Source organism: Panicum hallii, chromosome 9, assembly GCF_002211085.1.
Source record: "Panicum hallii strain FIL2 chromosome 9, PHallii_v3.1, whole genome shotgun sequence".
Lineage (NCBI taxonomy): Eukaryota > Viridiplantae > Streptophyta > Magnoliopsida > Poales > Poaceae > Panicum > Panicum hallii.
The window spans coordinates 23883891-23909251 of NC_038050.1; the positions used below are offsets into that span (position 1 = coordinate 23883891).

Below are 25361 nucleotides of genomic sequence, written 5' to 3' on the forward strand. Positions count from 1 at the left end.
TCGTTGGATTGCAACTTTATCGTGAAATAGAATAAAAGTCTATGAATTTTCTAAACTGCATCATTTACATCATATGTAGACTCGACGCTTCTTGCCGATGGAGATTATCAGATTGTCCCGGAAACCGAAGTGGAAATCTCTGAAGACCCCGGAAACATCGTCGGAGATTTAACTGAAGCCCCGAACCCAAGTTCGGAAGAATTTTTTAACGTCTCTGACCCCGGCCTCGCCAGTGAAGGCAAGCCCCGGACATAAAACCACTACTTTATTTACACTGCAATCTACATTTATATATATACTTATGCATTAAGTTCTTAGGAATTGTCTGGAAACCCTAGTTGCATATTCCTAGGAACCGGTGTACTGAATATTAGAACCTAAGTCCGACTAGTGCTATGCTAATAGGACTGGTAGAAGTCGAGTGATTTCCTGTCACTCGCGCGATGTAGGAAGTGGTTGTTTCTGATCCTGCAATCACTATACGGATGACAGACGGGGTTTTGTGTAGTATCATGGAAAGAAATGATACCCCATCTGTGTTGATGAATTTGGTTAAGGTCGCAGTGTGTGGTAGTGGCAGTTAAGCGTTTGAAAGTACTAGCCACATGCCGTGAAATATGGTAAGCGGTACGCCTAGTAACCAATTGGCCCAGGAAGTGGACTCGTCCCCCACCACTTGACTTTTATTTTATGTTTGCACGCACCGACATGTGGGAGTATGTTCTGCAGAGCAGACGGGAATACGATCATACAGTTGCACGCACCGATGTGCATATGGTCCTGCAGTCGCTTGTAGTGGCATTGTTCCATAACTCGGAATGAAAGGCAAACTGTTGCTTCGGAACGACCGGTCGGTGTTCCAAGCGTGTGAGTTAGGTTTACCTTGCAAAGGTTGAGACTGCTTAATACTTCTGCCACATAGAGTAACAAGAGCAATCTTATGATGAGTAATACTGAGGTATGCTTTAAAAAGGCTCTACCTTGCTTGAGTAGTTATAGGTGCTTACCTAGAATGGTTAATGAAACTAGAATTTGAAAGATAAATTATGAAATTAAGGACCTACTCTTTGTTGCTTTTCAGCAAAAGCTAAACCCAGAACCGTTGCAAAGCCTTCATGGTCTAGTTATGGGCTAAATATACCTAATTCTGGGTAAGCCTTGCTGAGTATTAGAGTACTTAGCCTTGCAATATGATTTTATTTCAAGTCATGTCCCTGAAGACTTTACCCTTCCTATGCCATGGCCCTACGCTTTGCCTGATGGTTGGTCTGTGGAATGGGACCCATCCCCGGCCAACACTGAACATACCGAGTGATGTCATGCCAGGGCTTAGAATGATGCCCGTACTGGCGACGTGTACAGTTGTCGTACTTTAAATTCCGCTACCGTGAACTTGAATCTTTAAACTGGTTTGTAATAATTTCTATCAGTTTGGAACTTATGCTGCTTCTGGAAACTCTCCTAACCCTAAGTGCTTGTGATGTAAAATATGATGGTGATTATATTTCTGGACTCGCCTTCGTGCGAGGTACCTTGTTTGATCCTGCTTTCGGTGGTTTATCGGGACATTACCCGACAGACCAAGGGGTTACACCGTTTGAAGTACGATAGGAGCCCTTGAGAGAGGACTTGCATACTTGAGCCAGTGTAATTCAGGTTGGTTCTGCCACATGTTCGCCGTCGACCCGCCGCCTCGGCCCTTCTCTTCCCCAACACTGGCCACCCCCGTCACCGCCGTGAGCCCCTGAACCTTTCCCCTCACTTCCCCCTCGCCACCGTTGAGCTCCCTCGCCGGAATTTGATCGGCACCGATCGGTTTTCCTGTGTAGCCCGGCCAAGGACCCAACTGCAAGAATTTGAATCTTTCCAGGGGCCTTTCTGTAGAAAATCATAACCCCCCTATTCAAATCAGCCAAATTGTAAAATCCATAGGAAATTGTAGAAAAATCCAAAAATGGCCAAACCAATTTTGTTGTACTCCTGAAATCTAGTTCTACAACTTTTGTTAGTAGAGTTCAGTTTGAAACTAGATATTTTTAGAGTTATTTTAAAGTTTAGCAAAAGGGTATCTTGAGTGTAACTTTTGCATAGTAACTTTATTTCCGGTGTATTTTGGTGAGTAGCTTGTTTAGGACACAAGTGATCTTGTGTGAAAAATTCACCTGTAATACTAAACCCTAGCTTGAATTAATTTAAACTTATACAAACCAAGCTTGAAAGGGTTTAAATTTAATTAAGCATGTTACTAAGGTTTTCATGCTTAGAACTTTTTACCATGTGATGTTCTGCAGTCAAGTAGTCCATAATTTTGGAAATTTACCACACTGTTTTGCTTAAGGTTTGCATTTAAACTTGAAATTTGACTTAATTCAAACACTTTAGTTTCTATTTTCAGAAAATTATGAAAAATTCATAGTAAGCTCATCCACTTGAAATAAACTTATCCCCAAAAATTCAAGGCCATAGCCTTTGTGGATTTCAAACTAAAAATTAAACTTGTTAACTTAATTATATTAAATCAATTAATTTGATATTAAATTAAAGTATACCTAGTAAGTTTGAATTCAAATCTCCTGTTTTATGAAGTTGTATTTATCAATTGATTGGATTGCAACATTACATGAAATAAAATACTTAACTCAAGAACCACCTAATTCAAATCATTGCATATCATGTAGAGTCAGCGACACTCGCCGACGGAGACTACGAGCTAGTCTCGGAACAAGAACAGGGTTTTTCCGAAGACCCAGTGAACGTTGTCGAGACTCTAACTGAAGCTCCGAACCAAAGTTCGGAAATCTTTGACACTCCTGCCCCTAGCCCCACTCAAGAAGGCAAGCTCCGGTGCATAACCTAGTATTTCAAATTACTACATATATGCAATTCTATACGTATATATTATATCTTGCATTAAGTCTAGGAGTTGAAATGGAACCCTAGATGCATGGATACTAGGAACCTATGTATTGTGCCTGAGTCCTTATCGGATAGATGCTTTGCTAATAGGACCGGCAGAAGTCGAGTGATTTCCTGTCACTCGCGCGATATAGGAATTGAATGTTTACTATTCTGAAATCACAATAAGGATGATGGACGGGGTCATGTGCAGTATCATGACTTGAAAGGTTACCTCGTTTGTGTCGATAAAAGTTGATAAGGTCACAGTGTGTGGTAGTGGTGGCTAAGTGTTTGAAAGTACTAGCCACATGCCGTGAAATATGGAAAGCGGTAAGCCTAGTAACCAATTGCCCCGAGGAGTGGACATACCTCCCACCACTCGTAATTTGGTTTTTCACACGCACCGACGTGCGGGAGTACGTTCTGCACAGCGGATAGGAGTACGGTCATGTAGTCGCGCTACAGACGTATGTCTTGCATATTGGATGTGCATCTGGTCCTACAATCGCTTGTGGTGGCCCTGTTCCACGAGTCGGAATGAAAGGCAAACGGTTGCTTTGGAATGATCGTTGGATGTTCCAAGCGTGTGAGTTAGATTTGCCTTGCAAGGTTTTGGAAATTCAATTCAGAATCGTCCATTTCTCGCGGAGATTGAGACTGCTTATTTCTTCTACCACATAGAGTAAGAACAGTAACCATTGTTGAAATAATCTGGATAGATGCTAATCTCTACCTTGTTTGTCTAGGATAGATGCTTACCTAGAATGGTTAATGCAACTAGAATCTGAAAGCTAAAACATGCAAGATAGATCATACTCTTTGTTGCTTTTCAGCAAAAGAAAACCAGAGCCTCTCAAATCCTCCATGGTCTAGTTATGGGCTAAGTATACCCGTTTCCGGTTAAGTCTTGCTGAGTATTAGTATACTCAGTCTTGCTAGTCTATTTTTCAGGTATGACCCTTGAGAACCCCACGGATGGTTCAGTATGGCCCACCTCTGTTCCGTTTGGCTGGTCCGTGGAGTGGGATCCGTCCCCGGCTGGCAGTGACCCTCCGGAATGACACCAGGTTTCGGGCTGAATGTGGTGTCAACTCTCGCGACGTGTGTAGTCGCGTGTTAATCTCTTCTGCTGTGACTCTACACAAGCTTGCATAGCCTGTGGTTTTTAAACAATATTTGTATAAGTATACTTTAGTTGAAATGGTTTGTAATAATGTTTAATATTCTATAAATTAAAAGTTGGTGAGCTGTTGTATGATTGTAAGCTCACCTTCGTGCGAGGTAAACCTGCTTCGATCCTGTTGAACCATGGTTGCATCGGGCGGAGACTCGACAGACCAATGGGTTGTTCCGTTTAAAGTGCATTGAGTTAGTATCGGCTATATAGCGATGACTAGCGCACTTGAACCGGAATAATTCAGGCGGTTCTGCCACAGCTGGTATCAGAGCTGTAGGTTTACTCTTACAATCGTTATTACACCGCAGCAGCTCTTAAAAATGTTTTCAGGATAAAATTTGCTTAACAAAAGAACTTTCAAAGTGCGTTGGACTCGTTAAGGTGGGTGCTTAGATCGTAAAGCCCTAGGGAATTATATGGGAATTACCAGGTGTATATGTGGATAGTGTTATCGCCATAATTTGACTGGGCCAAGGGATGGGCCGAGAGCAACATGGGCTGAAGGAAATAATCGTAATGGTCTGCGAATCGGCTTCCGTACGAACATGTCAAGGGCCGGATGGCCATGTATCTAGTAAGGATAGTTTAAATATAGTAAGTTAGAGATTGCATCGTAATCAGCTAGGGTTAGTTAGAAAAGATCAAGTCTCTAGACTATAATATGTATCATGAGATTCAATAAATCAATCAATCATTCGCAACAAACTCTCGGCGCATCGCCACCCCTTTCCCAAGGGTTTCTCCAGGTAACTGACATGCTGCTCCGATCATGCTCCGCATGATCGGGGCAGCATCGCGTTTACCTGCTTATCTTTGTGTTTCTCGTGCTGAAGCATTGTTGATGATGAGTAACACTAGTTATCTTAAACGATTATGATGCTGCATTGGTTTTAAATAGTATATCCATGCTCTGCTTGCTGTTCGTAATCGTCTAGCTGCCCTTGTACGCGATCCCAGGTGCGAGGGCAGCACCTTGCTCTATTCTTGCTTAGTAGATCTAATCCGTTATGGTAGTTCTTTGTTCTACAAGGAATTGGTTTGATATCCGGGTTAAATGTTCCGGCTGCATGATTGGTGCTTCGTGGTAATCCAAGGAGGGATTGTTCTGGGAATTGACTTGTTAATTGGTTTTTGGGCCTCTTTTTAGGTTACCGTCCTGTCATCTTTCATGTTCGTTAGGCTTAACCACACGTAGGATGTTCCGGTTACACGGTGAAAACCCTTACTGTCGTGGATTGGATTAGCTTGTTAATTACAGTGCATGCTTTTATCTTTTTCTATCGGATTTGTAGAAGATGCTTAAATATTAATAGATCCGATCTGTTTAACGGGGTAATCGGCTTCTTTCAGCCGATTTTGAGAGGTACTCGAAGGTCCAACCTGGTACGAAGACAGGTTTTGCCTAGTGCAGAGGCTCCATCGGCTCTTCTAGCCGATTTTGGGAGTCATGTTAAGAGCCGCTCGCGGCTCGGACTAACGTTTGACATGGCTGTGCATGTAGAAAAATAATTGACAACGACTTCTACACCTTCCTAATCAGGTATAGGTCAGGTGGCACGCCTAGCACTTCACCAAGCCAGGGCGTGTGCCGAACTTCTGGGCCATTGACCGAGGGACCGGGACCCACCAGGTGTTCCGGAAGCCTCCCGGCTCCTCGTGTTGCCTGTCGCTGCTCGCCGGTGGGTTTTGACCGACAACAGATAGCCAGTTCTAACTTGCAGCACTACTTTCTATCAAAACTTTAATTCATGCACAACCCAACTTTACTTCTATAACGACACCTTCGATGGTGAGGTAAGAAGGTAAGGATCCTCAGCCAACTGAGGGAGATTGGCCTTCCCATCGGTGATGCGAACCGAATGCTGTTTCTCAAGCAGTGATCTACTTGAGATGCTGCCAATATATCAACTTAGGTTGAATATATTGGGAGTATATGGTTCGGCGCAGGGTATGGCGATCGCTGTTCATACCCCCGTATTTTGCGGTACCCTCAAGATGACTATTCCTCAACACCCCTTTCGTTCTCAGTGGCAGCCCATTGAGGTTGATGTGGTTGGCTATCGTCTCATTGACACCATTGAGACTACAGCTCTTGAGGCCATGCACATCTTCTACAACCAGCATCCCATGGATGTTGTAGGGCATCCTATCGGCCTATTCCCTGCAATAGATTCCAGTGATCCCAAGTGGAACTTCCGGATAGCTCATTATGGTCATATGTTGGGAGATTCAGCTGAGGAAACGCTCCATGGTACCATCAGGTTTATGAATGTCTAGCACCACTATCAGATTCTGCTACGCTGCACTATGGGTCAGTTGACTGGTATAGCTCACGGTCACTATTGAAATGCTGATCGACAGGTCACTCAGATAGAGCAGCTTCAAGCCTTGGTCACAGAGAAGGAGGAAATCATTGCAGAGCGAGAGGAGACCATTCTTCACCGGGAGGATCAGATCAATGAGAGTGATGCAATAATCACTCAATGTAACATGATTATCGAGTTCCTCCAGGAGCAAATCCACGACCTTATCCTTGAGGTTGACGATGCCCATGCTCACATCGAAAAACTTCAGCAGCAGCCAGCACCTCCTGCTGTACCTGTAGCACCTGAAGGCGAAGAGGAAGATCCAGAGGAAATCGAGGGAGTTTCTGATCTCGACTCCGAGCATGGAAACTCAGAGCCCAACCCTCAGCCAGATCAGTCCTATTCTGGCAGCCAGTCCTCCGTAGGCGACCTCGACGATTTCTAGTCCCTCCAAATCGTTGATCTTTCTGATGTAACTAATGTAGGATGTTGTGACATAGGTAGTGAGTAGTCTACCTGGATCTAGGGCCACTTGTTGTAATGTATGTGGCAGGTGTACATATAGTTTGACCGGTAGCAATCGACCCACCCTGATGTAATATGTTAAGGACAACCAGTGTCCGCTGTGTAATCTAAGCCTTGTGTTCTGTTATCTTGTTTCAATATCCTTGCACCTGGAATGGGTTGGTTGAATTGAACATGTGAATTACATGTCAGTTTAGCAGTAGTATATCTTCTGAAAATGGGAGTAAGGACATGATGTTAATAATGGACATCTCCTTTGTTTCAGATGGTTGGAGCTACTCGTGGAACCCCGGAAGGTTTCCGGGCAGACCAAGCTAGCGGTTCCCAACAACCGCCATCAGCCCTGCCAAATCTAGCAGAAGTCATGGCCCAACAGACGGAACTTCTGAACCAACTAGTGCAGGCTCAGATGGGCCAATTTCATCACCAGTCCTGAGGATGTGATGAACCCCCATCGGCTAGTTACCAAGACTTTCTCAGCACCCAGCCCCCACTGTTCCATAAAGCAGACGAGCCCCTTGATGCTGACGCCTGGCTCCGCACTGTAGAGTCTAAGTTCGCATTGTTGTCTGTGCCATGCTCAGACGAGAACAAGGCCCTCTTCGCAGCCCAACAACTTCGCGGCACCGCCCGCATATCGTGGGACCATTACTATGCCATGCAGCCGGCTGGTCATGTCATCATATGGGATGAATTCTGGACCGTTTTCAGAGCGCACCATATTCCAGAGGGACTCATTGAGCGAAAGCTCAATGAATTCTTGACTTTGACCCAAGGAACCCGCACTGTCATGCAGTATGCCCAGGTCTTCAATCACTTGTGCCAGTACACGAGTTATCATGCGGACACTGATGCCCGCAAACGAGATCGCTTCCGTCGAGGCCTGAAAACAAAGCTTAAGGAACGGCTAAATCTGGTAAAGGCCAGCACTTTCAATGAATTGGTCAATATGGCCATTACCCAAGAGGATTGCATCTCAGCCCACCGGGCTGAAAAGAAACGGAAGACACCCACGGGACCCTCAACTGCACAACCGTCGAGGTATTGGTTGGTCCAGAACACCGCTACCCGAGCACCGCCTCGAAACAATATACTAGGCAGATGGGTAGCCAGGCCACCCCAGCAGGCTCGATTCAATCGACCATCGACACCACCACCCCAGCAGCAACAGCAGCAAGGCCCACGGCCGAGCTTTCCGCCATCCAATCAAGGAAACAACAACTATCATTGTTTCAATTGCGGCAGCCCGTCCCATTTCATTAAGGATTGCCCCCAACCCAGAAGATCTTTCCAAGGGCAAACATCCAACCCGAACAACAAGGGCAAGGGCAAGAAGCAGGTGGTACAAGTCCGCTAGGGGAGGGTGAATTTCACGACTCTCTCCGAACTTCCCGAGGGTGTGCCAATAATGACGGGTACTTTCTCTATAAACCATCAACCCGTGATTATACTTTTTGATTCTGGTGCCACCCATAGTTTTATCAGTCCCAAGTGTGGAACAAAAGTAGGCCTGGATTTCTATCCTACTAATGGAGCCTATATGATAACAACTCCTGGTGGTAAAATTTCCTCAAATCAAATCTATAGGAAGGTACCAATTCAGTTGGTTAGCAATTTGATAAAAACAGATTTACTGTTATTGGACCTAGAAGGAATGGATGTTCTCCTAGGTATGGATTGGATGAATAGGTACCGAGTGTCATTAGATATCTCTTCCCGAGCTGTGGAGATAGATTCACCTGATCAGAAAACTACTATTCTCTATCTTCCACACCGGGGGTACAAAAACTCTTGTGCCTATGCTGTAGAAGGGATTAAGTTAAAGGACATCCCTATTGTTTGCGAATACCCAGACGTCTTTCCAGATGATTTGCCTGGAATGCCCCCGGATAGGGATATTGAGTTTATCATAGAACTACAACCCGGCACAGCCCCTATCTCTAAGAGGCCCTATCGTATGCCACCCAATGAGCTGGCCGAGTTAAAAATCCAACTCCAGGACCTCCTTGATAAAGGTTTCATTCGTCCAAGTGCTTCACCATGGGGTTATCCAGCCCTATTCGTGAAGAAGAAAGACAATAGCTTAAGGCTATGTGTAGATTATCGTCCCCTCAATGCGGTAACCATCAAAAACAAGTATCCTCTGCCCGCATTAACATTCTGTTCGACCAGTTAGCCGAAGCCAAAGTATTCTCTAAGATTGATCTTCGTTCCGGCTATCATCAAATCAAGATTAGGCTGAGTGACATTCCAAAAACAGCCTTTTCCACCAGATAAGGACTCTACGAATATCTGGTCATGTCGTTTGGTCTTACCGATGCACCAACATATTTCATGTATCTCATGAACTCTGTCTTCATGCAAGAACTTGACAAATTCGTAGTGCTCTTCATTGATGACATCCTGATCTAATCTAAAAATCCGGAAAATCATGCGAAACATCTTCATGTTGTTCTTCAAAGATTGAGAGACCACCACTTGTACGCCAAATTCTCCAAATGTGAGTTTTGGCTGGATACCGTGAAATTTTTGGGATATACCATCTCCAGTGACGGTATATCCGTTGATCCCAGTAAAGTCCAAGAAGTGCTATACTGGAAACCTCCAACATCTGTTCATCAGATCCGTAGTTTCCTTGGTCTAGCTGGCTATTATCGACGTTTCGTTCCTAACTTTTCAAAAATAGCTAAGCCTATGACCGAACGACTAAAGAAAGGAGTTAAATTCTCCTAGGATCAGAAATGTGAAGATTCATTTCACACCCTTAGAGCACATCTCACTACTGCCGCAATTCTAGCTCAACCGGATGTTTCCAAACCTTTCAACATCTATTGTGATGCTTCGGGAATCGGACTTGGTTGTGTGCTTATGCAAGACAACCGAGTGATTGCTTATGCATCGCGAGCACTCAGGACTCATAAACAGAACTATCCTACTCATGATCTTGAACTCGCAGCTGTCATCCATGCGCTTAAAATCTGGAGACATCATCTGATTGGTACAAAGTGCCATATCTATACTGACCATAAAAGCCTCAAGTACATTTTCACGCAAGCAGATCTAAATATGAGGTAAAGAAGCTGGCTAGAGCTTATCAAGGATTATGATCTGGAAGTACACTATCATCTAGGCAAGGCCAACGTCGTTGCAGATGCACTTAGTCGCAAGGCACATTGCTCTTACTTGTCAGTAGAGGCTTTCAATGAAACGCTTTGTTGGGAGATGAGGAAGCTCAATCTTGAGATCATTCCTCAAGGCAGCTTGAATCATCTCTCAATTGAAGCTACACTTTGGGATAACATTGTTCTGGCACAATAGCATAACAAAGGGGTCAGAATCATCAAGCAAAAGTTAGCTCAAGGAGAAGGAAAGTATAAGTGCTTTCAAGAAGATCACGAAGGGGTTCTATGGTTCAACGAATGTATCGTTGTACCCAAGGACCATAAGCTTCGTAAGCAGATATTGGACGAGGCCCATTTGTCCAAATTTTCCATGCACTCTGGCAGTACCAAGATGTACCAGGATTTGAAATAGAACTTTTGGTGTACTCGCATGAAGCAAGAAATAGCAAAATATGTCTCGGAGTGTGATATTTGCCAAAGAGTTAAGGCCAGTCATCTAAGGACTGCTGGTATTCTTCAACCTCTACCCATTCCCTCTTGGAAGAGGGAGGATATCAGCATGGATTTTGTCGTTGGCTTACCTAACACCTCCCTAAGGCATGACTCCATTTGGGTAATCATTGATCGATTAACGAAAACTGCCCATTTCCTTCCTGTGCATACTACGTTTAATGCCAAAAAGTATGCTGAGATCTATTTAGATCAAATCGTTCATCTCCATGGAGTGCCTAAGACGATCATTTCTGATTCTGGAGCACAATTCATCGCCCGGCTCTGGGAGCAACTTCAACATGCTCTTGGAACTAAGTTAATCCGAAGCTCCACATATCATCCTCAGACAGACGGACAAACTAAAAGGGTAAATCAGATTCTGGATGATATGCTTAGAGCCTGCGTACTTCAATATGACAAGAATTGGGACAAATGCTTGTCATTGGCAGATTTTCTTACAACAACAGTTATCAAACAAGTCTCAAGATGGCTCCGTTCGAAGCATTGTACGGTCGCCGATGCCGAACTCCTTTGAGTTGGTCACAAACCGGCGAACGTAAAATCTTTGGACCGGACCTTGTCACTGAAGCAGAGGAAACGATGAAGACTATTCAGAACAATTTAAAAGCAGCCCAATCTCGACAGAAAAGCTACACTGACATATGACGGAGACCATTACAGTTCCAAATTGGAGATTTCATGTACCTTCGAGTATATCCTACTCGAGGTATTCAACGGTTCGGCGTAAAAGGGAAGCTTGCCCCTCGATATATTGGACCCTTTGAAATTATCGAAGTTTGTGGACCCGTAGCTTATCGTCTTCAACTTCCTCCTCAACTAGTGGCTATTCATGATATCTTCCATATGTCTCAACTTAGGAAGTGCGTCAAAATTCCTACCGAGATTATTGATCCCCAAGCCATCGAAATCGAACCAGATCTAACCTATACCGAACATCCGATCAGAGTGCTAGACACCAAAGAGAGAAGCACTAGAAGAGAAACCATCAGGATGTTCAAAATTCAGTGGGAATATCATACTGAAGAAGAAGCGACTTGGGAAACTGAATTATATCTTCAGAAAAACTTTCCAAACTTCCTTCAAGCCAACTCCCAAATCTGATCGTCCAATTCCATCCTATTCCGGAATCTCGGGACGAGATTCTTTTTAGGGGGGAAGGCCGTGACATTCAGGTACTTAGGATTAAACTACACTAGATTCTAGTATAAAGTGTGCATGTTTGATCTTGTGTATGTGTGCTAAAATTTAAATGCTAAGAGAAAAGGATATTTTTTTATAATTCTAAAAAATTTAGGTCCTTTAGTGTTAAATGGGTGAGAATGGGAGGTAAAATCAAAATAGATGAAGGTTATTTTGCAAAAGTCAAGAACTTGCTTTTAAACCGCAAATATAGGTGAAACTACCCAAAGGATGCAAGTGTGGTGTAGATTTTAAATAGGATTTAATTAAAGTTTAAAACTTAGCCAAGTTTTAAAGTATATTCAAAACCTTAGCTCTTTTGCCACTGAACCTTAAAGCAAAGTTGTAGATCTTGTTGAACTCTACACTTTTGCTTTTGAGCACAATTTCATTTGAGCTATGGTTTGAAAGTTAACTCAGCATTACAGAGGAGTCCCTGCACTTTTGGGAAATTGCAGCTAAGTCCCCCTTCCTCTACCTCCAGTTCTCCTCCTCTGTTTTCTTCTCTGCGCCGCCCCGCCGCTTTGCCGGCCATATGCTGAGCATTTGCTGCCCCCGCGCCGCCTCCCTCGGTGCCACGTGCCGCCCCAGCACCCGCGCCGCCACTCCCCACCCCGCGCTGGACCCCTCCGTGCCTCTCCACGTTGCGCCGCCGTCGCCCAAGCCGCCACACACGCCGTCGAGCTCGCCAGCTCCTGCTCTCATGATCGTGCCTTCTTCTGGACCCCGAGCACATCCTGGAGTTCCCCACGAACCCACTCTTGCATTCCCACACCAACATTTGCACTGTTTTTCCTCTTCCCGAGCTCTCCACCTCGCCGGACCTCCGCCGCAGCTTCTGCTCACCATCGACAGCCGCTGCTGCCGCTTCCCATCCCTGATCCAGTGCTCCTAGAGCACCGCCGCGACCCACTGGTGCTCCCCAGCTTGCCCAATTTTGCTCTTGTGCACCGGAACGACCGAACCACTACGCCGGTGAGCTCGAGCTTCCGCCACCGCTCGGCCTCGCCGTCGTCCCGGCGATCCACTGCCTCCTAGCCCCGGCCAAGCACACCATCAGCACCACATCATCCCGGGGAAGCTTTCTAGCCACTTCTCCGCCGATCTCCTGCCCTCCGACCACCGGCATGCTGACACCGTCCCTCGGTCCTCCACCGCCCACCTCTGTTCGCCGTCGACCCGCCGCCTCAGCCCTTCTCTTCCCCAACACCGGCCACCCCCATGACCGCCGTGAGCCCCTAAACATTTCCACTCACTTCCCCCTCACCACCGGGGAGCTCCCTCGCCGGAATTTGATCGGCACCGATCGGTTTTCCTGTGTAGCCCGGCCAAGGACCCAATTGTAAGGATTTGAATCTTTCCAGGGGCCTTTCTGTAGAAAATCAGAACCCCCCCATTCAAATCAGACAAATTCTAAAATCCATAGGAAATTTTAGAAAAATCCAAAAATGGCCAAACTAATTTTGTTGTACTCCTGAAGTCTAGTTCTACAACTTTTGTTAGTAGAGTTCAGTTTGAAACTAGTTATTTTTAGAGTTATTTTAAAGTTTAGCAAAAGGGTATCCAGAGTGTAACTTTTGCATAGTAACTTTATTTCCTGTGAATTTTGGTGAGTAGCTTGTTTAGGATACAAGTGATCTTGTGTGGAAAATTCACCTATAATACTAAACCCTAGCTTGAATTAATTTAAACTTATACAAATCAAGCTTGAAAGGGTTTAAATTTAATTAAGCATGTTACTAAGGTTTTCATGCTTAGAACTTTTTACCATGTGATGTTCTGCAGTCAAGTAGTCCATAATTTTAGAAATTTACCACACTGTTTTGCTTAAGGTTTGCATTTAAACTTGAAATTTTGACTTAATTCAAACACTTTAGTTTCTATTTTCAGAAAATTATGAAAAATTCATAGTAAGCTCATCCACTAGAAATAAACTTATCCCCAAAAATTCAAGGCCATAGCCTTTGTGGATTTCAAACTAAAAATCAAACTTGTTAACTTAATTCTATTAAATCAAGTAATTTGATATTAAATTAAAGTATACCTAGTAAGTTTGAATTCAAATCTCCTGTTTTATGAAGTTGTATTTATCAATTGATTGGATTGCAACATTACATGAAATAAAATACTTAACTCAAGAACCACCTAATTCAAATCATTGCATATCATGTAGAGTCAGCGACACTCGCCGACGGAGACTACGAGCTAGTCTCGGAACAAGAACAGGGGTTTTCCGGAGACCCAGTGAACGTTGTCGAGACTCTAACTGAAGCTCCGAACCAAAGTTCGGAAATCTTTGACACTCCTATCCCCAGCCCCACTCAAGAAGGCAAGCTCCGGTGCATAACCTAGTATTTCAAATTACTACATATATGCAATTCTATACGTATATATTATATCTTGCATTAAGTCTAGGAGTTGAAATGGAACCCTAGATGCATGGATACTAGGAACCTATGTATTGTGCCTGAGTCCTTATCGGATAGATGCTTTGCTAATAGGACCGGCAGAAGTCGAGTGATTTCCTGTCACTCGCGCGATATAGGAATTGAATGTTTACTATTCTGAAATCACAATAAGGATGATGGACGGGGTCATGTGCAGTATCATGACTTGAAAGGTTACCTCGTTTGTGTCGATAAAAGTTGATAAGGTCGTAGTGTGTGGTAGTGGTGGCTAAGTGTTTGAAAGTACTAGCCACATGCCGTGAAATATGGAAAGCGGTAAGCCTAGTAACCAATTGCCCCGAGGAGTGGACATACCTCCCACCACTCGTAATTTGGTTTTTCACACGCACCGACGTGCGGGAGTACGTTCTGCACAGCGGATAGGAGTACGGTCATGTAGTCGCGCTACAGACGTATGTCTTGCATATTGGATGTGCGTCTGGTCCTACAGTCGCTTGTGGTGGCCCTGTTCCACGAGTCGGAATGAAAGGCAAACGGTTGCTTCGGAACGATCATTGGATGTTCCAAGCGTGTGAGTTAGATTTGCCTTGCAAGGTTTTGGAAATTCAATTCAGAATCGTCCATTTCTCGCGGAGATTGAGACTGCTTATTCCTTCTACCACATAGAGTAAGAACAGTAACCATTGTTGAAATAATCTGGATGGATGCTAATCTCTACCTTGTTTGTCTAGGATAGGTGCTTACCTAGAATGGTTAATGCCACTAGAATCTGAAAGCTAAAACATGCAAGATAGATCATACTCTTTGTTGCTTTTCAGCAAAAGAAAACCAGAGCCTCTCAAATCCTCCATGATCTAGTTATGGGCTAAGTATACCCGTTTCCGGTTAAGTCTTGCTGAGTATTAGTATACTCAGTCTTGCTAGTCTATTTTTCAGGTATGACCCTTGAGAACCCCACGGATGGTTCAGTATGGCCCACCTCTGTTCCGTTTGGCTGGTCCGTGGAGTGGGATCCGTCCCCGACTGGCAGTGATCCTCCGGAATGACACCAGGTTTCGGGCTGAATGTGGTGTCAACTCTCGCGACGTGTGTAGTCGCGTGTTAATCTCTTCTGCTGTGACTCTACACAAGCTTGCATAGCCTGTGGTTTTTAAACAATATTTGTATAAGTATACTTTAGTTGAAATGGTTTGTAATAATGTTTAATATTCTATAAATTAAAAGTTGTTGAGCTGTTGTATGATTGTAAGCTCACCTTCGTGCGAGGTGAACCTGCTTCGATCCTGTTGAACCATGGTTGAATCAGGCGGAGACCCGACAGACCAATGGGTTGTTCCGTTTGATGTGCATTGAGTTAGTATCGGCTATATAGCGATGACTAGCGCACTTGAACCGGAATAATTCAGGCGGTTCTGCCACAGATACCCCCAAGGTGGTGAGTTTGTAGGTTGGGTGTTGCCGAGATCAGAAACTCGAAGGTGCAAGGAACACAAAGTTTAGACAGGTTCGGGCCGCCGAGAGCGTAATACCCTACGTCCTGTGTGTAGTTTGTATTGCCTTAGGTGTTGATCGTGGTGATCTTGTGTGATCTCTATTTGGAGGGGGTCCCTGCCTGCCCTTATATAGTTTGGGAGGTTAGGATTACATGGAATCCTAGCTAGATACAAGCTCAGGAGTCCTAGCCGAATACTTTTCAGGTAGTTTTCTTCTGTTTCGACTAGTTCTACTACAGTACGAGTAGTTACGACTGGTGTAGGGTGTGGGCCATGTTCTACCCCTTGTTCTAGAAAATATACGCCACGTGCACAGTCCCGTGGGCTCGGGTCTGACACAAGTCCAAGAAGAAAAAATAGAAAAAGATTGATGAGGATATCACCATGCTGGATACACCCGAGATTTGGTCTTCTACGAGTTATAAGTCGTCACCAACTTGGTCTTCACATCTGAGATTTGGTATTGTTCACTAACAGTCCCTACTCACCAACTCTGTATGTTGATACCGTTGCCCGTATCTCTTCATCGTCTGCTTACGACTACTTCCTCAATAAGTACGACTACTCGGTGCCTCAATCAAGTACTTTCTGAAGCTCGATCGACTATTTCAACAACTCATACGATTATTTCCGACTAGTTCAACAACTCGTATGACTACTTCCTACTACTTCAACAACTCATACGACTACTTCTTGTGTGACCATGACAAGGTACTACATCACCTATTTTGGGCCAAGTCAGCCTTGTATCGTGTTGGGCCTTAAGCCCAGGTTGAGAACGTCCCCACCTAGTCATCCTCAACCCTAGGATGTTCCCCCTTCGGTATAAACTCAGTAGCAGCCGCCACATTAGGGTTAGATTTTTTTAGTTCTAGTTTTCCATCGAGAAATAGATCTTTTTCATTGTACCTATGACGTCGAGTCCTTTTACTATGAATCAGGGCCTCCATTCTTGTTCTACACCATTACAGCGATTAGTCCTTTTGCGATCAGGGCTTGAACCCCGTCTTGTTCTTTGCTTCATATACATCTGCAATTTCAGATTGCGAGTTTACCCTTTCTTGCTTGTGTTCTTTGATTCGCTTGCAGGGAAAGCCTTCGTGGCGAGGTCAATCAAATTGTGCTTGGTTGATAACTTTTGCAGGGGTTCGAATCATGTCTGATTAGATGCCCAGATCGCCAATGTTGAGTTCTTCACCAATTGAATTACCCATACTATCGGAAGATCGGGCCAGTGCTACATCAAAGATAACCCACATCCCAAATATCAAAAATAAAGGAGAGAGCCATACAAAAAGGAGTTCATACACAAAGACCACACACTCACGCATTTTTATCAGATTGTATGATTTATATCTTCTTGGATCTCATCTTTGACTTAGCTACATGAGCTAAGCAAGCATGCCTCTTTACGCCTACCCTGAGCTCCACATAGCCTGATTAGATGATAAGAGAAAAGAAGGCAACTACTCTACCTTAGTGAGGACTCAAAATAAAAGGAGTGATTCGAGAAAATAATTTGAGGAGCAAGACTATTCCTTTTCAAAATCAAAAACCTAAGTTTCTAAGCAGGAAGAGCTAGGAACCTGAAGTCTGCATCGTTCCATTCTTTAATTACCCAAGAAAGCATGGTAGCCACTCAAAGGATTCACAAGGATTGGAAGAAGCTTGGAGTAACTTATATGCAGGTTTCATCAAAGGGAGTTGTATCCACCTTAGCCCTCAAACCTTTACTCAAGGACGAGCAAAGGGCTAAGTGTGGGGGCGTTGTTGACGGTCCTTAACTCACAAACTTAACCGTCAACTTCTGCGTCTTTAATATAAAAATAAACACCAAACTTAGCTATAGGGTTTTATTCTAATCAACTCCATAAGTTTTGGTGAATTGTGATATGCAGGTACGAAAACTAAGGAAAATCACGCATGGCACACCCGAGAAATGCACATAAGATCAACTGTTGTGTTACATAGGATCGAAAGGCCCACAAATCAGACCAAACGGGAGCATCAAGGCACAAATCATCAAGGATCAATGCTAGGACCCACATGTTAGCTATCCAGAGGAAGGTGGGGCTATGGAGGCTCCGCCTAGGGTCGGCCGAACCCCAGGTTCGGCCGAACCTGGACGCCTTCCTGGCGACCAGATCTTTGGTAGGAGGATCGTCCTTATCTTCTCAAAGGTGGTGGCTGATGTTTTCTTACTTAGAGATGGCGGGAACCGACCTCTCAAGCTATCTCAAGCTATAAAAGGAGGCCTCCCCCCATTCAAAGACAACATATTTTGGGGAAGAAGATTAGAGGGACTCCACCACCCTTTGTAAAATTAGGATAGGGAGTGTGTGAGAAGAAAGTGTGGAGGAGAGCGGGACTTGTCGGCCTCTCTCCGACCTTGTACCTCGACGGATACGATCCATTTGAGTAAGTGTCTGGGTTCATCTCTTGGTAAGCTTTTGTTAAAGTTATCCTTATGTTGTTATTCGTTTACGGGTTCATCGTCCGTTCTTGTAGCAGATACTCTAGTAGAGGGCCCCTAATAAAAATAGGATAACCCTGCACAATGCTAGAATAGTAGTCGACGGTGTTGATGGGTAGACGGCAGGTGGTGACAGTCCTATTCATCCGCTATGAAATCTTTTGTGGTTAGTAAATTCCCCTATGTTCGGGTTCGGAGTAGAGCTAATAGCTGGAGGTCCTTGGCAAACCAGGGTCAGACCGGTGCTAGAAGTAAACAAATAGCAGCCTAAATCTAAATTTATCTTTCCTTGATCCTTTCTCATAGACCAATCACGCTAGACAGACCATTCTACCTCTTGTTCTTCAGGGTAAATTAGTTAGAAGACGTTACACCTCCGTTTCCTAAGAAAATACGATACCCTTAATACTCTCCGGGTGAAGTGCTATAGCGGTATATCCGTGCACTACGGACTTATTCGTAGTCGTTAAGAAATATCAACGGAGCTGCGGCAAGTGGGGCGACAGCTTATTTTTTTTCTGATAAGGCATCACTGCCGGTTCTAGATCTAGTAATGATGGTCCAATCCATCAGCACTGATCCTGATCCAACAGATCTTGGAACCGGCAGTGATGGCATTTTTGACCTACGGGTGATAGCCTTGTGTGCTGTAGTGGTACACGATAAAACGTCTTGAATATTAGTGCTTCGGAAGGATGAGAGATAATGGTGCATGTAAGGTTTGTCGTGCATAGTTCCTACTTCAGTAGAAGAGATAGAACAACACGAACTATCATTTAATTGACATCCATTCTTATATTTCCGATTTGGAAAAACATAAAAGAATATTTATTCTTCATAAAATGGACCGAAGTGCGCACCATAATGGTTCCACGTTTTGCGTCTACCTATAGATACACATGTATACCAAAATCACTGCACGCCATTTGATAAAATTTAATGTTTATGAATAACGATAGCATGCAACACGCGTCCAAACGAATACTGCTGACATATGCGAGCATATATATTTAGCAATTTTGAATGTGAACTTTAGTACAAGAACACAAGTTTCTTGCTGCGTAATACTATAATACGCCTACAAGCTATTCTGGTAAAGACTAGAATTATCTTCCATCGTACTGATAGTTTCAATTTAATTTTCTGAAAAGTCTTCGCTGTACCATTAGTGATTGAGTTCACATTTGAACAAGTCTATTTACTATTTTTTTTATAAACCCGGCTGTTATAATTGACTTTGCAGTATTTGTGGCATTACTTGCTGGTAAGGGTAGTGTAAAAATATTGATGATAATTAATGTACACTCTCTGGTTCCATCCAGAGAGAAAATATTAATTAAAAGTGTTAGGAGAAATATTGTATTCGTTGGAGTTCAATTGCATGTTAGCTAAACTAGAGTCATCCGTAACCATGGTCAGATTATCTAAGCATCAGGATACTTTGTGGCTGAACTAGCAAACATTGAAGTTACTTGTGGCATATGCATTCGAATTGTATACAAATGTAAACACTAAAATATGTTCAATCATAGGCATCAGTTGCTTATTGCAAATACATAGTTGTGATTTCCAACCTCTATGCAAATTAATGCATATAGGCAGTTATTTTTTTGAACATAAAAGGTGAAAGAATAGTTAGCTTTGTGCTCACGACGCAGAGAAAAGGCAGTTACGTTGTTTATTATAGTGAATTTTCAATATCTTCAATAACAACAAAACGTGAAGGTTGTATACTCAATAAAGTTGTCACCACTACACAACACAATGAGATGTATAGATATTTTTCTGTTATTTCTATAATTCTATTACACAACTATACGTTGTTCAACATGATTTCGGCAACTGAAGTACTAAGGCACAATATTCCTTTAAAAATACCAAACCCAACACAGTTTCATACAGCATTTTTATGTCTTAACACAAAATTTACAAGAGTGAATATTTCACACTAGCTTTCCTCTTTCTGCCATAGTGCTAACCAACTAGTCCACGTGCATAAATAATATTCAACTAATTCTGAAAGTTTTCTTACTTTGAATAGGCCAAAATTATGCAATAGAAAATCTTTTCGTGGGGGCAGAGGAATTAATTTTGATTTTTTTGTTACCATTGTTTCTTATAGAAAGAATAGAAACAGTCATAATAATCATAGTAGTGAGTGTTGTACACCTTAAGGTTCTCAGAATTACGATCCAAAAATTAGACCGAAATTTTCCTGTAGGAAGGCAGTCTACGAAGAATATGTGGTTTTATTTGATTTTAAAAAGTGCATTAGATTTTTATCATGTATTTCATCAATAATACATTCATGATCTTATATTTGCAAAATGTCATAGTGCAAACAAATGATCTTATATTTGAGCAAATTATGATCGATTTGATGACACATGCACATGTAATAAATCACAACAGGATTGTACACAATTTTTTACCCCACTCATACAAGAATTTTTGTAAAAGTTAAGATTAAATATTATTTTTGCAATGTATAAGTCTATGTCTTGGAATCAGATCGATCCGGCAAATCCAGCATAGTGAAATCATAAAATTGTATGGACAGAATTATGGAATTTATGGCCCTCTTTAGATACATTGTAATTACATCAGTCAATTCTAAGGCAATTAGAGAGAAAATTGTAAACTAGGAAGCCCTTACCTGTCAAAGATAACATATTAGGCATCAAATATCCCTGCCACATGCCATCCCTACACAGCCCACATGCCCAACCCAACCGCTGCTTTTATTTATACTTCTCCTTGGCCTCTTGCATGTTTGTTTTCCCTGCCCACCTCTCTCCCTCTATAGTGCCAGCTTGTTTACTTGTAGATCCAGGCTCTCCTGCCCCTCTCTCTCTCTAGCTCAACAAGTGCAGTGCTCTAGATCCTCTTTCCTATAGCAAGATCCATCTCTCTGCTGCTTCATTTCTCCGTCAAGAATTGAGCACACATGAAGAGGCCCACCACCAGAGGATCCTCAATGGTCAGCCAAGCAACCACAGATCAACAAGGTACACAACAAGTTCCCAATTTCACTCTATATTTGTTCTTTAATTGCATGCAAATATGAGAAATACAACAAATTTATGGCGAATGATTTGCTTGCTTCTCAGTTCCACATTTTGCTCTAGCTAATATCTTGAGCATATTATTAATATACATTTTGAAGAATATGAAACAACCATAGGGATCAGTGTCAGGGTGACAGACATCAAATTAACAACAGGCTACACAACTTGGCCATTAATTAATCTACTCTTTATCTCTCTTGCTTGCAGAAGACAGCTGCAGGTACATGGAGCGGCACGGAGTGGACGGCGATGGCACCGCCGCGGCTGAGCGCGACGACGTGGAAGCCGGGGCGTACGACGAGGAGGAGGACGATGAGGAGCTCGCAGGGTCCCGCGGCGGCCTCGGGGAGAAAAAGAGGCGTCTGGCGGCGGATCAGGTGCGAGCGCTGGAGCGGAGCTTCGAGGTGGACAACAAGCTGGACCCGGAGCGCAAGGCCCGGATCGCGCGCGACCTCAGCCTCCACCCACGCCAGGTCGCCGTCTGGTTCCAGAACCGCCGCGCGCGCTGGAAGACCAAGCAGATCGAGCGCGAATTCGCCGCGCTCCGCGCACGCCACGACGCGCTCCGCGCCGAATGCGATGCGCTCCGCCGCGACAAGGACGCCCTCGCCGCCGAGGTACTGACGGATCGAGCTCCCTCCAGGCCTCCACTCCCCCTGGCTATCTTGTACCTCGCCACGCTTGTTGCCGTATAGATCAATTGACTGACCAAGAAGCCATGTGTCCATGTCCAGATAAGGGAGCTGAGGGAGAAGGTGGAGAGGCAGATGGATGTGAAGCTGGAGTCCGCGGAGGAGATGCTGCCGGTTGCGGCGGGGACAGCCGCCGCCGTCGCCACTGTCTACAAGGACGGGTCTACGGACAGCGACTCGAGCGCCGTGTTCAACGAGGAGGCGTCGCCGTACTCCGGCGCGGCCTTCGACCATCAGCACCAGCACCAACCCCACCCGAGCTTCACGGGTTTCACCTCGTTCCTGGCCTCATCGAGCTCCCTGAACTCCTCTTTTCCTTCTTCCTTGTACCATGGGGTTTCCCATTTGGACCAGGAAGCGGACGGCTTCCTCAGCGCTACCGCCGCCCACGGTTTCTTCGCGGATGAGCAGGGCTCTGGCCTCGGCAGCTGGTACGGCGGCGAGGGTTGGTAGAGGTGAGCTGTTGGCTGGCAGGAGAATTGGTGTCCACAATTCCTGTAAAAATATGGCGCTGTGTATGCATGCATGGGGGGTAACTAGGTAGAGTCAATTTCTATAGTTTTTACCGGCTGGGGAACAGGCAACGGAAGGAGGAGATAGGTTCCTGGGTTAATTCTTAGACATCTCTCTGTCTCTCTCATAAACTGTTGACAAGTATATATATCCTTCTGTCACATTCATGTCAGAGAGAGATAGCTACATGTAGAAACACAGGAGGAAATTAAGAGAGAGAGGGGGAGAGAGAGGATTAATAAGGAGACTGAGAGAGGATTAAGGAAATGCTTGAGGGTGCAAATGTAAACTGGAGGCTTTGGGGGTAGGCAGTACTTGGTCTTCATTCTAGCTAGGTTACAAGTTAAAGCCTAGCTGTTGTAAATCATTTACTTTATATATAGTACAAATATATATATGTGGAGGCAGATCATGGAACAAGGGTGAAAAGTAAAAACGAGTGAGAGTAAGTTAGCCGCGCCCCTTGTGTTTGAACTTTGAAGTGATCTATCTGTGGTAAAAGTAAACTTTTCACATGCCATATTTGTGCCTAGATTTTCATCTTAGGATGTGCTTCTTTAGGCAACAATGGAAGTGAAGCAAACCAATGCAAAGCTACTGATGCAAGCGTGATAGCGACAAGTGGGCTTGTTAAAAAACCATGGCGCGGCGCAAAAGAAAGGTCTCTAGCTAGCTCTGCCGCCTGAAAGGAAGGGGAGAGAGGAGAATGCGGCCCGGCCCTCCACACAATATTGTAATGCTCCGGTGAGGACCAGCAACGCAAGCGCCTACAGGGTGACCTGCCTACTAGTATAAGATACCGGCTGGTGTGGGCCCGGCCCGGCCCGGCCTCTCTTCTAGATGCATCTTGGAAAGCGATGCGCGCAATGAGCTAAGCCAATGGCTCAGATCCAACATATCTGCCCGCAATATTTTTCATGTGTGCATGAGCAGCGACGTCGTCATTGGGTGATCTTGACATCACCTGAGTTTGAATGTAATGTGATGTATGCGGAGTGTGTATGGGAGCGATCTAGTTAATTTGAGTGGAAGTGTCATCTGCGAGGAGATCAGGGTGCGCATTTGAAGTGGACAAACTAATAACGAGCGTGTATATGTGCCACTCTTTTGATGTTGAGTGAATGCTCTTTTATGTATGCTCCGCCAATAGAGATGTTGACAAAATTAAAAGACCTCAGACCACATGGAGAGACGATCGACAGCCCCTTGGCTAATCAAAATTATGTTGGTGTTTAACCAAAAATAATCAAATTACATTACTAATATTCGAACTACTACTAAATGATGTTGATTTCGTAGCCATTGAAAATGTAATGAAGAATCAAAGATAAAAATCTACATTTCAAGATTTTCTCATTCAATTCTAAAATATGTTTACACTGATGAATAGAGTGAGGGAGTGCCGAAATATGGATCAGTCGTCCTATGTATGGCTCTGTCCTTTAGAGATACGACATCCCCCTCCCCCGGCGGCTTATCAAATTATACTGATGTTGAACCCAGCAATTAATCAAACTACATTGATGTGTAGTGTAAAGAAGTTGCATCCAACTCATTATACATTCAAACTATTGTTAAAATGATGTTGTTTCTGTAGCCATTGAAAATGTAATTCAAAATATACATTCGAAGACTTTCTTGTTCTAAACTACGTGTACACCGATCAATAAAGGGAGTATCAAGTATGTCGCTTGTGAAATATCGATTGGTCGTTCCTATATATGGCGTTGTGCTATGGTTTGGTGCTTCAATTAAGAATAATCAGTTCCTAACCGATATCAAGGTGTTTTTAATTGGATAGTTCCTTTTTTATTTTTCCGTTATACCGAATTACTGATGCCATATTTGTTTCAGACAATATCATATTCGATTCCGTTCCGAGAAAATCATGAAAATCAAAATAAGTTTTCTTCCCTATTCTTTTGTAAATAGCATCAGACATATTAACAATGTTATGCACAGGTTTGTGTCAAAAAAGGCAGTTTTGTAGCATTATAATTTTTCTATATATGTTTTATAACTGAGGAGATTAGTGGTCAAGATTTCAATTTGGACATGCAGCACTTAAAATTAAGATTTCAAATAGCCGGCTATAGCTTATAGTATTTAGAAAAACGCCGTAACGGCAGCCCTACCGCTAAACGCCTTAGCTGGCGATTCAAAATCATGCTTAAAACTAGGAAACAATTTTGTAACTAACACATTTGCTATGGGGTAAGAGAGTAACAAACATCGCAACTTGGAAACAAATTACGCCCATTTTATGTAGCTTTGTAATGGAAAATATTGCCTAGGAAACACATGGGCATGGCTCGCAAACAGCTAGGCTAGGGGCAGCCCACCTCCATGACCGGCGGCCGGAGTTGCCCTCCTCCTCCTCTATCCTCGGCGAGTCAGTCGTGCACACCGTCGTCGTTTTGGATGGTAGCAACGCGGCGGAGGATGGCAGCACATGGCCAGCACAGTATGGCGGCGGAAACTTGTTGACTCCCTGGGCCATCACAGCGAGAGATCGGCAAATGTCGACCGTTCCTCCCGGCAGCCCCGCCAGCACGTGACGGGTGGATCCTGTACGTCGCACAAGCACCCCGCCGGCCCAAATCAGCACCCCACCAGCCCAAATCGTGCATGCACATGGCCATGAAGGGATGCAATATTATTGGTGGTTTTTTATTTTTCTTCATTCATTCATTTGGAATAATTGTTCAAGAAGGTGGAACATTTTTTAATTATATTGAAATAATTATTCCAAAAGGCGGAACATCTTGTTATTATGCTGGAACATTTGTTCCAGCTTAAAATAAAATTGTTTCGCTAAAAATTTATCCAAACGTATTCAAGTGGGATCTTGTTTTGAAAATTTGATTGCAAGAAATACAGTGGCACAGTTAGATTTTGATTTGGATATATTTGGGAAATATAATTTTTTTCTTATTTAGTTTAATATTAGGCCACGTGCCTTGCCTATTATTACTTATGTATACGGTGCTCCTA

General features: G+C 43.8%; 1 protein-coding gene across 2 annotated transcripts; it reads left to right on the forward strand.

Annotated features, from left to right (window-relative positions):
• The first annotated feature begins 20871 nt into the window (after positions 1-20871).
• LOC112873566 (homeobox-leucine zipper protein HOX8-like) lies at positions 20872-23450 on the forward strand. Of its 2 annotated transcripts, none has more exons than XM_025936567.1 (3): positions 20872-21102; positions 21370-21779; positions 21897-23450. In XM_025936567.1, exons 1-3 carry the CDS (start codon positions 21042-21044, stop codon positions 22305-22307), a joined length of 882 nt encoding a protein of 293 aa, XP_025792352.1. In that variant the 5' UTR covers positions 20872-21041; the 3' UTR covers positions 22308-23450. The 2 variants fall into 2 exon arrangements, with proteins under 2 accessions (XP_025792352.1, XP_025792353.1); XM_025936568.1 differs by having other exon boundaries at positions 21373-21779.
• The last annotated feature ends 1911 nt before the right edge of the window (positions 23451-25361 follow it).